The 14,244-nt window shown below is 48.7% G+C and overlaps 1 protein-coding gene across 6 annotated transcripts in view; it reads right to left on the reverse strand.

Annotated features, from left to right (window-relative positions):
- Window positions 1-659: 659 nt before the first annotated feature.
- znf609a (zinc finger protein 609a) overlaps window positions 660-14,244 on the reverse strand; it is a 179,914-nt gene continuing 166,329 nt past the window's right edge. For all 6 annotated transcript variants that reach the window (XM_064930479.1, XM_064930480.1, XM_064930481.1 and 3 more), the window contains 6 exons: window positions 12,897-12,984; window positions 8,087-10,493; window positions 7,416-7,893; window positions 6,896-7,234; window positions 6,519-6,597; window positions 660-6,118 (listed from right to left, as the gene is read on the reverse strand). In XM_064930479.1, the coding sequence (XP_064786551.1) occupies window positions 6,524-6,597; window positions 6,896-7,234; window positions 7,416-7,893; window positions 8,087-10,493; window positions 12,897-12,984 (3,386 nt within the window). In that variant the 3' untranslated portion in view covers window positions 660-6,118; window positions 6,519-6,523. The remainder of the gene's footprint in view (window positions 6,119-6,518; window positions 6,598-6,895; window positions 7,235-7,415; window positions 7,894-8,086; window positions 10,494-12,896; window positions 12,985-14,244) is intronic.

Below are 14,244 nucleotides of genomic sequence, written 5' to 3' on the forward strand. Positions count from 1 at the left end.
GAATACTGTCGGTAAGCCAGAGCCCCTCTGTGGTCAATGTGCCCTACTGCATCACAAAATGTAAATCACCAGTGCCCAATTGAATGCACACACGCCTTGAAAGTGCATTTACAATGCCTTGTAGTGCATGATAAAAACCTGCTTCATAACAACCCAGAATTAGTAACATCTTGATAATACATCATCCCTATGGTGCATCATAGCCCTACCGGTACATGTATAGGGTAACCAACCCACTGAGTTGGGTGATACAACATTGCAATTGTATGCGTTCACCTATAACAGTATTTTTAAGTTGGATCTATGAGGGCATTATGCATTATGCCCGTTGGTCCTATAATGCATCACAGTGATGTATTGTAAGGAAGTTAGAACTATTTATGAATTATGACAATAAATTATGACAATAAAAAGCGTTAAAATGCACTATAAGTGTGCCTGTAGTTAGTAAGTGTCATCGAAATGTTTTGGCATGGTGAACCATTTTTTAACACAAGCAAGTAACAGAATGTTGAAAAATAACCTTATAATCTGATAGGTTGGTGCACCTGTGTTTCCCAATAGCAATACCTATGGTGATCCATGCCCTTCACTTTCCTATGTGTGTGTGTGTGTGTGGGGGGGGGGGGGGGGGGGAGACAAGACAGACGGGACAGGAGTGATTGTCTCATAGAAAGGTTTATTTTTTGCCTAAATGTACAAAGGCAAGTTACAGTATTGTATATAAAAAAAAAAGAAATGTGGCAATGTACACTTTACACAAGAGAGAAACCCTTGGGGAAAGGACAGTGGGGGAGGAGAAGAGGTGGGGGATGAACCAAAACAAAACATAGCAATAAAAAAAGAAGAAGCTGTAAACATCTTTCTTTCAAGTACCGATGACTGATACCGAGCCACTGCTCTGGGGGCGGGGCTGAGTGTGATGGAGCAGGAGAGGTTTAGGGGGCAGGGTTATGAATAGAGAACAGGAAGAGGACATCCCACACAAGAACATTCCCTCCTCCCCCGGCGGGAGGAACACAAGGATCGGCTACCCAAGCACCATTTGAGACGACGCCTCAACCATGGCTGCCCGTGGGAGTATGATCAACAAGTCATTTCTCTGGCTGGCGGGTGTCAACGTACTAAAAAAAAAGATCCGCAAAACTAGATTCTTAAAAAATAAAATCAAGTGCTTTTTTCCCCTTCCCCTCATCATTTTTAACAGCCTGACACCAGCACAGGGAATCTGGTTTAACAATGAGACGTAGAACAGCAGAAAACGACATTATTACTATATGACCTCACCCACCTTCCGTCTCACTCTGTACAGACGGATTAAAACCAAAACACTAACTCCTCCCCCATTGTATTATGGACACATGTCAACAGCAGAAAAATCTGTGCCAGTGTCCAATCATGGCTGAGTATTAACAGTCATGTGGTGAGAGAAAAATGCACCCCCCCCCACGTAAAAAAACAACTTTTCACGACACTCACCTTGTACTTTAGAAAAAAATGCGCACACCCTTGAAATAACACAACCATTAAAAGATTACAACCACAAATAATAATAACTGTAGCGATCCGTCTTTATAAACGGGGATATCGACTTCACCACATTTGCGTCACAGTCGATGTCACGCAGGGCTACGGGCCAGAAGGTTCAGGGTTTTCCGACCACCACGGACTAGATTCTCCCTGCCGGTCTCATTACACTACAATCAGAGTCCGGCAGACAATGATCAGCTAGGGGGAAATCAGATTTTCAACATTTTGATGCTATATTTATAGAAAAAATATATAAAAAAATATAAAAACTAATTTTCCAACAACAGGTTTCTGTGCCAATGCAACCAATAAGCAAAGCATAACTGCACACGGATTACCAATTTTGGGCCCTTCAACATCATGTTTTGTGTTTTCAACACCAAAATTAAATGGATTATGTCAATCTCGACAAACAGAAAACACATCCCTCCCTACGTTGTACCCAGTATCGAAGGCTTGGCTTGACAATCTCCGAATGTTATTAAACATTTTGGTGTTTTGTAACAGATGGCTCTTTCTAGTCCTCAAATGGGCTCCTGAGTGGCGCAGGGGTCTAAGGCACTGCATCTCAGTGCTAGAGGCATCACTACAGACCCTGGTTCAATTCCAGGGTGTATCACAACTGGCCGTGATTGAGAGTCCAATGGGGCAGCGTACAATTGGCCAAGCATCGTCCGTTTCGGGGGTAGGCAGTCATTGTAAATAAGAATTTGTTCTTAACTGACTTGTCTACTTAAAGAAAAGGTTAAATAAAATGAAAAATAGCCCGTGCACAGTTCGGATGCCGGAATTATATCAGAGTGGACCGACGTGCAAAGGCAGCCTACGGGAGACCTTTGATGTAGCCTAATCAGATTAAAACGTTGTGACCGGTTGTGTTCATGCCATACATAAAAATGAAATGACAAATATTTAGGCTATATTGAAGCGCTATGGTTCTAGTTGCACGAGGAATAGCCGTTCGGATCAGAGAGGAGGCAGAACGCAGGTTAATCTTTCCGGAATCACTGGGCCTGCTGGGAGCATAGGCCTATGTGGCTACATTATTATAGGACCACTTGGGAGAATGATGATCTGCAACAGACAGCCCATTCGGTATCAGAAGGAAAAAATATAGCTAGACTGGCCTGCTACTGTGCTTTTCTAGATCCACAGCTGATCCAAATGGAATGAAAACATTCATTTAAACAGGGATTTTGCACTGTTATTGAAATTACATTTCCACTACAGTTTACAGCCTAGAGTGGAATGTTGTAGTCACTTGAAAACATTAATGCAATTATTCAATGCATTGTGGCGTTGTAGGCTAGTCTAGGGTAGAATCATTGTATTGTTCCTAAACAAGATCTATAGGGGAGCTTCATGTGCTCACTGTTCTTTCATGCGCAATGACACACCTGGCCTCTCCGCTGCCTATCAGCTATTCCTCTATGTTCTTGTGGATTTATATAGAAAATTGGTGCAGCTCTGAATGATTTTTTTGGTGTGGTATGATTGCTAGTTAATCTATTGCAGATCTGGACAAACAATCCACCTACCACTACTGTCACTATGAATGGTGAAGAGGGAAGGATCTACTATTAGACTATACCGACCAGTGGTACAGTAGGAAGTTAGCACATGGAAAAACATAGTGTATAAAGGAAGTACCAAAACACCTTGATATAGGGGAGGAGCATGCAAGCAGATGAGGACAATTGGCTAGGCTGGAAGAAATGATATAGTAAAACCTGCTAAATGGTGAATGTAAAATACCCTCCCCTGTGCCCAGTAAAAAAAACAATACAAAAACCACTAATCAAATTGATTATTTCATACTTTCCGTGCTGCGCTCCCGAGCAAGCCGGATCCATGAAGGGTAATAAAAGCATCAGAGCGAATCAGATTGACTGTTTTTAGTGGGCGGGGGCGGGCGCTGTGCGGCGGTGTTGGGATCGATGGGCACCATTAAATGGGAGAGGGATGGACCGGGTGGGAGAATCTGCTGTGTTTTTACCTCTCTATCAAACCTTCTGGACAGCAGCTCTGCTCTCAGCCTGTCTCGCTCCCGTCCTCTACTTTGTCTGTCGTGGCAGAAAGTAATCATGTACCAACTTCCCCAGCCAAGAAACTGCATTCACGATCGGCATCTCGTGGAAACCGAAAAAACAACGACAACAAAGGGGTGAAGGTTACAATGACATGTTGGCAATGTATTCCTTGAGGTGGCTTGGGAACGTGCGCGAAGAAGGGACTAAAATGGCGTCGTGGGCTTCGAGGGGGGACAACAAGCTTCTGAAGGGGTGAGGTCCAGGGAGGGAGGGAAAAAAATTATCACAACACTTCAATTCTAAAGCTGTTACGTCAGCTACAGTTTGTCATATTATATCAAGAATGTTAGGGGAAAAAAAGAGAAGGCTAACAGACCAAAAAAAAAAGAAAAAAGAAAGTAGGACATTTTTTCAATAGCATCGAACAAACCTTTTTAAAATAATTCCTCTGTACACTATATACAGAAAACCACAATAGTGAGTGCGTGTGGGGAAAGAGAGAGAGAGAGAGAGAAGGGCGGGAGGGAGCTGATAGGAAGTGTCCCAAAGCAAACGTGCACACGGCTTGCTCCGCTGGGAAGGACTATGTGTTGGGCTAACGCGTTACAGTGCCGTCTTACACCATGCAGGCACACACACACGACAGAGATAGTTGGAAAGGAGAGAGAGATATGATGGGAGGGGATGTGGGCCCGCAGGAGAGATTCCATTTTGCAATTGCTTTCATTCACCCAATATAGTACAGGGGCATGTGCCAACCCCAGTAACACAGCACTCCGTGACTATGAGTACTCTAATAAATATACAGGAGTGAGCTGCCCGTCTCTCCAGCACTACACACTAGATCAGAGGGAGAGCGAGTGCAGCAGCTGCCATATCCACTGAGCATCCATTGACAGCTCTGGAGAGAGCCTCCCTCTGTGTTCTTCGATGTCCACTGATGAGGGAGGACTGCAGCCATCCCATGATGCAGTTTGGTGAGAGACTAGCAGCAGTAGCCAGATTGTGGCTTGCAGACAGTTGCCAACTGTTCACATACAAAGTCCTGTGGGTCCCAGACAGCTTCCATGTCCACAAACTGACACTTGGGGCCCACAACAGCCAAAACAAATGCCATATGTACTGTAAGAGCTGGATGGATGGCTCTATGGACCCTCTCTCCTCTTCCAGCCTCTGCAGTGTCCAGTGAGGATGGATGGCTTGGATAGATGGTTCTATAGAACCAGAGGCCGCATCTGAAGAATCCAGACGGCCTTTCCGATCAGTGCATCTTTCTCCTTCCCTTTCCGGGTCACAGAGCTTGGAGAGCCCCTGAATGGTGCATCTGTACTCCTCTCCTCCCCCTCCGTTCCTCTTCTCTCTCGGAGCCAAAATACCTTCTGGCACAGATATGTCCTCTCCCCCTAAGGCGGGGCCCTCACTGAGCAGCTGGGAGCTGTAGCCGTAGCGGATGCATTGGTGCTGCTTTGTAAACTGGATGACCCTTTGGAAAAGGAAAACCGTGACACAGCTGCCGCCTCCGACACCACTGAGAGAGGCCAGTAGTGTTCGAAGCAGCGGCAAACAGCCAAGTGAGTTTCCTTACTGGGTCAGAGTGAGATGGAAACAAGGTAGTCAAGCCAAGACGTGGAACGAACGCCGCACAAAAGCCTCATACAAAAAAAAAAGCACAAAAAAAACTAACACGGATATTGTTTACTCTTTGAACAAACTCAAGTAGGCGGATGATGACTTTTCACAAAAAAACAAAAACATTGTGAACTTGAAAGTTCCTCCCCCTGAAACTGAACAGACAGAGAGGAGGACTGTTTCTGTCAGTGTATGGAGATGAGCAGCTTCGGCTTGCATAGAAAGCCCAGAGTGGTGGAGAGGGATGGGGACACCAGTAGGTCCCTCCTCTGGCCCAAACAACAACCCCCCCCCAATAAAAGACATAACCGAAAAAGAAATGGGTCCATTGCAATGAAGGTCTCAAGATGTCCTCAGGGTCAGTGGGTAGGTTGGTGGATGGACGAAACAACCCACTTCCTCAAGTTAAGCTGCAACTCTACTACGCTAAGGTCCAGGATCCGTGAACAATCCATTAAGTCCATATTTCCATGTAGTGATTTCAAACTTAATCCAGTTTGTTTCTGATCAACCTCCTCTCCTTTTTGCACTCTCTAGTTCCAAAATGGCCGTCGATGGGCCTCACCCCATCAGAACGTGCCAGTCTCATCAGGCCTTATTCCGGGCCTTTTAGTCCTTCCTGTGAATGTCTCAGCAGTGCAAAGGAGTCAATGGACTGGCTGGCTGGTTGGTTGGTTGGCCGTGCGGTACCAGAGAAGGTGGGCTTGGTGAGCCCTCAACCAAGCCACAGGAAGCCTTGCTGTGGGTGTGACCATCAATGAAGCTGAGGGAGGAGGAACCAGATCAGCCGGAACAACCAGGCAAAATCAACTAAAAGTACAACAAACACCATTGAACTGATGTTTAAAAAACGAGCGCCGCAGCACGCTTCCTTATGTGATCCAGTCACATGGCTCCAGGCAAGGTTGAGGTCAGCCAATCAGGTCTCCCTGTGTGGGGAAAAAAAGACACAGGGAGAGTTATACAAACAGCAACGGCAAGGATTTAAAAATCCACATTCAACAAGATGATTGGCCTGTACTTAGCATTGCTTAATCAAGCCTATATTGTAGTAACGCCCTACAGAGAATCACACATTCTGTATTCTCGAATGACGCTTGGAATAAAATGTAGTTGATGTTCGTTCATAGTGTGTCCAGCAGAGGGCACCATAGTATGCAATGTATGTTTGTCATTAAACAACTGGAAATCCTTCTAGTAGTCAGTAGCAGCTTTGACTAAGGTACTAGCTTCAGAAAAATGACCATGTTTAAACACCAGGAAGAAGTGTGTGTGTATGCAGCATTTTTTGTCCTCAGGAGCTGTGAAGGGGGTCTGGTTCTTGCTTACCATTCTCACCTCCGTGCAGGGGGGTACATGGAGGGGGCGGAGGCTTGCTGACTGGCAACAATGGCTGATGAGGAGAGACCTGTGAAGGAAGAGCCCAACGTTAGATACGCCTCCATATACTAATAATGACTCAAACTTTTGTCAATGCACTCCTACACCAAGTTTGGCTACTCATGGATTGCATGTTATTACTGTACCTATTCTATAGTACCTTAGGTGGGAGAAAAGGGCCTTGCAAAGTTATATCATTTGACAGTGATGTGATTACCATAGAAAATCGCTCCATTTGAGCAGTTAGCTAATTGAACACCAAAGGCAGAGAGAGCGATGTGTTCCGTGTGCTTGAGCCCATTTGTGGGCGTCCATCCGTCACTCACCCGTGGCATAGGACAGGTCGTACTGCCCCGAGAGAAGCGGGTAGCCCAGGTGGTGATGGGAAGGCAGGATGCGCTGCGAGGGCGAGGAGCGCGGCCGGTCTATGTCTCGGTCTCGTTCGGAAGCGGCGCGCTCCCGTTCCCGTTCATGCAAGGGGGTCTTGTCGCTGACTGTCGGCGACTTGCTCTTGTACTGGCTGGCATGCTGATGAAGGATGTCCAGGGCCTTGGCCTCTGAGGCGGACTTGCCGCTGACCGTGGGGCTGGCGCGCGACGCCTTCTCACCGCCCTCTTCGCCTGGCCCCATTTTACTGCCGTAGGGAGAGAAGGAGAAGTAGGAACCTGGGGGTGACAGAGGTGGTTAGACACCATGACATGAGTCGATTCCGCGTTTCCATTTACAATCAAAGCAGGAAATGTCAGGAATTAATACACCATGTCATTTTTGTACATATCATAGTACAGACTGAAAATGCAATTCCATTGGAAGAGGTGTATTGTATCCCAAGGCATTAACTCTTACCAGGGTAGTTCTGCATCATGACCGAGGGCATCCCGCGGTAGCCCGGGTGGCTGGGGTCATAGCCCTGGCCGTAGCCGTAGGCTCCGTGCATGTAGGGAATGTAGCCCTGGTGCTGGGCCAGGGGAGAGGAGAACTGCATGTGGGCAGCAGTGGCCCTCGGGTCCTTCACCATCCCCCGGTGCTCCTCAGAGGCCGCAAATGACGACCGGGGCTCAGCCCCCTCTTTGCTCTCCTCCTTGGGGGTGGCGTCTTTGGACCGAGCCCTCTCATCCCTGCCCTCCTTGCCCTTTCGGTCTCTGTCTCGGTCCCGTTCCCTGTCTCGGTTGTCTCGGTCCCTGTCCCTCTCTCGGTCTGCTCGATCTCGGTCTCTTTCCCGTTCCCTGTCGCGTTCCTCTTTCCACCGCTCCTCGTCCTGTGGTTTCTGGGCCTCAGGGTACTTGCTGGGGTAAACGTAAGGCCACAGCCTCGAGTCAGGCTCCTGAAAACACCACAACATATATCTCATTACAGACAATATCTCAACAGTTGTGTCTTACACATTTAAAACAAATCCACTTAAACATTTCTCACACACAACAACAAAATGTATACTGCTAATTTTGAATGGGTGGCTCATTACGTTAAACATCCAATCAAAATCAACAGATTCAAACACAGCTGGGTCATGTTACCTGTCTGTACCACATGCCCTGCTCCATGGCCGAGGGCCTGCCCGACTCCATGCCCGCCTTGAGCTCCTCCCTCTTCCCATGGTGACCTCCCTCGCTCAGCTTCATCTTCAGCCCCTCGGCCTGCTGGGCCGGCGCCTTGGCATCCTCACCCTTGGGCATGATGACCGATGACTTGGCCTGCTCCAAAGAAGACGAGGGATCTTTGGACAGCTTGCCCTGGGGTAGCCCTCCTTTGCCCAAATCTGTGAGACTGGGGGCCTTGGAGAGGGTGGGGGGCACCGAAGCCTTCTGCTTCCATTCCTCACTCTGCTCCTTCCCCGAGGAGCCCTCTCGATCCCTGTCCTTTCCAGCAGCGTCCGATTTCTTCTCGGCGGCGCGGTGCTGCTCGGCTGCTGCCTGCCGCTGCCTCTCGTCGTACTGCTGCCGGTAGGCTGGGTTGGTGTTCATCAGGTGGTTGTGGTAGGCCTGGTCCGGGTGGTAGGCGTACGGGGGAACGTAGGCATACTGGTTGTAGTAGAGAGGCTGCATGTACATGTTGGATCGCTGCTGGATGACTGAGGCCTGCTGCTGTTGCCCCGGTCCAGAGGCACCCGTCTCGGGCTTACGGTCCTCCTGCAGCTCCTGCTTGACCTTACGGTCCTCATCGCCTGGCTCCTCCTGCTCCTCTTTCTTTACCTTGACCTGGGCCCCCTCCTGCAGTGTGGCCCCCGTGACAGACACCCCCGGGCTGGGGTTGGGATTGGCGTAGTTCGGGGAGTAGTAGGTCTCGTAGCCGGGGTAGTAGGGGGACTCCTTGCTGGGTGTTTGGGCGGGGAACAGGGCCTTCTTGGCACCCTCTCGGATGGCCTGCTCCTCGGACCTGATGCCTTTGGCGCCCTCCACCCGGCCTTCACCGTCCTCGCCCGCATCTGAGATGTCCGAGTAGGCCGGGCTATTGGTCTTCACTGAGGAATTGTCGGCTCCGTTCTGCGTGACCACGTGGAGTGGGGTGAGGGGTTGGGCCATGCCTCCAGCCTCTATCCTGCTGGCCACACCGATGGATGGACTGGGGGCATTGTCAGTGAAGCTGTAGATCTTGTCCGCCTCTGCCTTGATGCTGGCCAGCCGGCTCTGGTGGGGGTCCGATGAGCCATTCAGGAGTCCATCACCTTTGCTCCCCGGGTCCGAGGATTCAGAGTACGGGCTCTTGCCTTCTTCCGGCTTCCCCCCTTTCCCTAGCCCTTTGGGGCTGTCTCCCTCCTTTCCCGCCTCTTTCTTCTTCTTGTCTTTCTTCTTCTTGTCTTTCGAGCCGCTCAGAGCTGGGTTCACAGACGAGGGGTCTCCCGGGGCCGAGGGCTTGGGCTGGATGGCTTTCAGCTGCGGGCTCTTGGGAATGGACTGAACCACTGAGCCCAAGGCAGGGGTGGAGCCGGGGCTGGCTGCAGGGAAGCCGCCGGCCGTCTGTAGGGAGTACAACTGCTGAGCCGGTATGGCAGTGGTGATGGGCCGCGCTGACTTCATGCCCTTCTGGGCCAGCTTGTCCACCTTGGAGCCGCTACCCGTCTTCTTGGCCCTGTCTTTCTTGTCATCCATGCCGTCATTGCTGGCCTCATCTGTTAGGCAGGGCCCGTCTTCGCAGCCGTCTATGGCCATACCAACTGCCTCCGGGTCGGCCTCGCAGGGCTTCTTTTTACTCTGCTTGGAGCCAAATTTCCCAGAGGAGGGCGATGGAGTCTGGGCCTCGAAGCCCCTGCCCTTGGGTGTGACTGAGCGGGCCGGGGACAAGCAGCCCTTCTGAGAGATGGAGGCACCGTTGCAGCTGCCCGGATCGGGGTGGAGAGTGGAGTCCTCTCCGTACTCACTGTCCCCATCCATGTCCAACTTCATGTCATCGTCGTTGTGGGCGCGGGCCTGGTGGTACTTGAGGCCGTTAATGTGCTTGTATTTCTTGTTGCAGTTGGGGTGCGGGCAGTCGATAAGCACTGGCGAAGGGCAGTTGCGGTCGAGTTGTGGCGGGGGAAGGGGCTCTGCCTTAATGGAGGGAATGCTGGGGAGGACGGTGTGGGGCACTCCTCTGGGGCCGCTGTTGGAGTTGGTGCGCATGCGCTTGCTGCCCTTGGTGTCCTCAGAGCTGGAGTTTGGCTCCATGTCTGAGGCGGGCTTGTTCTTGCGCTTGTTGGCTGACGACGAGCTGGCCTTGACATCCTCCGTGTTGCTGTTGGGCGGTGTGCGGCGCTCCGACGACGTCTGGCTGCCCCGCCGGCTCTTGCTGCTGTTATTGGCAGCGCGCGTCTTGCTGGTGCCGCTGCCCTTATTGTCTGAGGAGTTGCTGTTCTCGTTGACAGGCGTGTTGCCGTTAGGCCTCATCCTCTTCCCCCGGCCCCGGCCGTTCCTCATCTCCAAGTCGCTGGTGGGGGACTCACAGAACCTAAGAGAACCGAAACCAGAGAATTAGACCTATTGGCCATTAGCCACCCCCTTCCTTCTCCAACCAGAGAACTCACTGCCGTCCTGAAATCCCCACCAACAGCCGTAAGGAACTGTCACAGTGGATAGTGGATATGAAACAATACAAGCCAAAGGTGTTGAACCACTCAATTGAGCGCTCTCAATCCCGTTGCCATTCTCGGTCAGCAGAGAGACACTCAGATGGGAATGCCTCTGTTTCTCTCTCTCGCTCTTTCACTTTTTATGTCCAAACTCAGAATCAAATAGGCTTCCCAAAAATAACATGGTGAACGTTTATTTTGATTGACAATTTTGTGCATTTATCAAAATACCATCAGGTAGCCTGATTTCAGATTTCACAAGATTATTAGGGATATCATTCTTCTTGAAAAGCTTGTAAATGTTGTCAAACTATTACATTAATCTGACTATTCACAATAATCATATAAATGTATGCATACTCAGTACCAGCAGTCTCTCTATTGGTCAGTCACCCGGGAACGGCTCGTAATACCAGCTACAGTACACGATAAAGGCTCAACATTTCTGACACTGACAGAACTTAATCGTCAGACCTAGACCCTGTCACAACGAACGAGCCAAGACGTCCGACAATCGTTTACGACCTAATAATTTGCCCAAGATGCAGAAATGTTGTCTGGGACCGCAAAATCGTGGCATAAGAAAGTCTCTCTCTCACATAAAAAAAAACTATACAGTCAAAAGTTGGTGAACCACTCAATCCCGTTGCATCTCTCTCTCTAATATCACCGCACCAATTCCAGACGGCTCTTTTTTTAATTTCTATTTTTTTTAACAGGCCCCGGACGTGTGCCGGATTCTGATCCTCTCATTATCCCCCCCCCAATCTTGACAGCCCAATGTGTTCTGACAGATGGCCAAGCACCACGGGGGCACGGACAGATTAGGCCAGGGTGACGTGGCAGCTGATCAGATAGGAAGAGATAACATCCCCCCCTTTACACACCAGCCAACAGGGAACAGAGTGGCAGAGACGGAGAGAGGGAAGAGTCACAGAGCTCTATCAAAAAGACGCGTTGCATGGCAGGAAAAGTGGCTGCAGTGTAGATCTGATCTGGAACGATGTCACGTGAGGCAGTTTTTTTCCTACATGAACCACTGACAAATCGCAACTTGGATTATGGATGAATACACAGTTAAATGGCACGAGAAGATTACTGCGTGGCACACAAAGCTTGGAGATGAAGGACGATTGCTTACAGCACTATAGCAATTGTTAATCTTACTTAGCAACACATGGTGAAACAATTACCTATCGACTCTATATTCCCATATTCACTGTAGGGTTGGGGAATATTATGATAGCATCGTCTATTGACGATGACTGACAGGCATCGTCGATGGTGACGACATCGTGATGCGACAGATGTTGGTTCAGCATTTTGCCCATTCGCTAAAGCCTATTTCTTTAAATATGGTATATACAGAACTCAAGAGAGGATTGTAGGCCAGACAGAGTGGAGAATTCCACCAAAGCAGCACAAAATGTCCAGTCCATAAAATATTGTTTCGCTCTCTCTCTCTGCCGGATACATGGGCCTTAAGGACAGCACAGAGTGTGCAATTTTAGCAGTCTTCTGCCACGATTTTGCCGTCCCAGATAACATTTCTGCATCTTGGGCAAATCCTTAGGTCGTAAACGATTGTCGGACGTCTTGGCTCGTTCATTGTGACGGGGTCTAAGGTCTGACGCTTAAGTTCTGGCAGTGTCAGAAATGCTTTGCAAGAAGAACGATTTCCCTAATAACCTTGTTTACATGACACGTCTGAAATCAGGCTTCCTGACGGGATTTTGATGAACGCACAAAAATTGTCAATCAAAATAAACGATCACTGTGTTATTTTTTGGGAAGCTTATTTGATTCGGAGAGATAAAAAGTTGCGCATGGGGAAACTATTTATGAGATGCATATTTGAAATTTTCCTCGAACTCACTTCACTCGTGCATAAGCATAGGAGACTTGTGCTGCTGCTGCTGGCACACAGTCATTGCACGTGTTTAGTCGAAGTCTATGAAAGGCTCAGCCAGCAGTATGGTGCCTCTTGACAGTATCGATGGCAGAGGAGAAAAATCTATTCAACCCCTGATGTTGCATTTCAAAACTCCTGTGTCAGCGGGGGGTTCTGAGATGTTAGCCTATGATTTTTCATTCATAACGGCTGACACCCGAGGACAAGAAAAGCTATGGGGGAAAATCTGCCCCCGAGGCCCTTCATACCAATATCTGTCTATTTTCAAGTGTCTGACAGACTGCATGTTCTGTTTGAACGTGTGTGTGTGCACGCGTGGGTTTGTACGTTTTGAGTGAGTGTGTGTGTATTTGAGTTACTGTATGCTTACCTTGGCGGGGCCCAGTCATGCCTTGTGCAGTCAAGGAGGGTTCCCACATAGGTCTTGTTTCTCCAGGTCACGTTTACCACCAGCATACCTAGGAGGAGGAGAGCACAATGAGTAATGACGATTACAGAGGAATTGTCATCTCATGTCCTCCTCCATCAGCCAAGAGTCTAAACCACCACGCAACACACACACAATAAACAGGTCATATAAATCGAACTGCTAATTATTAGCAAAAATGTGTATATATCGTACACAGTATAGACTGGTAAACATACAACACCGTACTAAAAATCTGTCATACGAATCATTGGTTTCATATCAATTCCTAAAGCGAAAAAGACGGCACTAGGCAACATTCAGGTCAATCTGAAATGAATGGCATCTCAGAGTATTGAATAAAATAGTGGGGACTGTTTAGCATTCAGCATGCTGCAAGCTGGTTTCCCTGTTGGAACTGCTAACAAACACACCTCCCCCCTCCATTAGAACAGAGCAGTTCCTGATTACAACCTAAGAGCAGCACAGTACACTGACAGACGGCCATCCATTTGTATGCAGCTGAGCGAGGGACGAATGAGGAGGGGAAAAAAACAGGGGCATGGTGTCCTCCATCTGACATTACTGCCTGCAGACTGCCGAGGCTCCACAGGAAAAAAAAAAAACAAGAAAAAAAACACCGTATTTTCGTGCCGGGGAAGGAAACAGCCGAGGCATATAAAAGAGTTCCCTGGTCGTGAGAGCCCAGGTCTGTCGCCTTCAATTTGTCTCTCGAATGGTTTGCGCATTGGATGGCAGACACTTTGATACTAGAAGAGTGAGGGGGAGTGGAGGGTTGAAGCTCGGCTCATCTGTGCACTTGGCTGCTGAGAGAAACTGCCATGCGCTCTTGGACCACTAGGGGGCAGTTGGTATCACAGGATGAGCTTCCATTGAATCACTTCCACACACACACACTCCATTTCATTGAGACATTCCCCCGGGGGCTTGTCTTTCATAATTGACCTGAACTCTGTCAGTCGACCGCTTTGCCTTTGCAGCGTCTCTCATAAATCTCAGTCACAATGATTGTGTTTACACAGGACATTCAAGATAATGTTGCTTAACTCAAGTGTACAATACTGTTTTGGTTTCAAGAAAGGGAATATGCACAATTAACTTGAATGGCTAAACGTTTTACAACCGTTACGATAGATTTTCACTATTATGCGCCGTGCATGGTTTTTGTCAGAGCAGCAAAATGCCAAAAGAACAAAAGTTCACTACATTACAATGAGGAAAAACATTGATTTTCAACGAGACAAGCCGTTCAAACAAACAATGATAAATGTGCGTGAGTTTATGTCCAGGC

This window comes from Oncorhynchus masou, chromosome 22 (genome assembly GCF_036934945.1).
Source record: "Oncorhynchus masou masou isolate Uvic2021 chromosome 22, UVic_Omas_1.1, whole genome shotgun sequence".
Taxonomy (NCBI): Eukaryota; Metazoa; Chordata; class Actinopteri; order Salmoniformes; family Salmonidae; genus Oncorhynchus; species Oncorhynchus masou.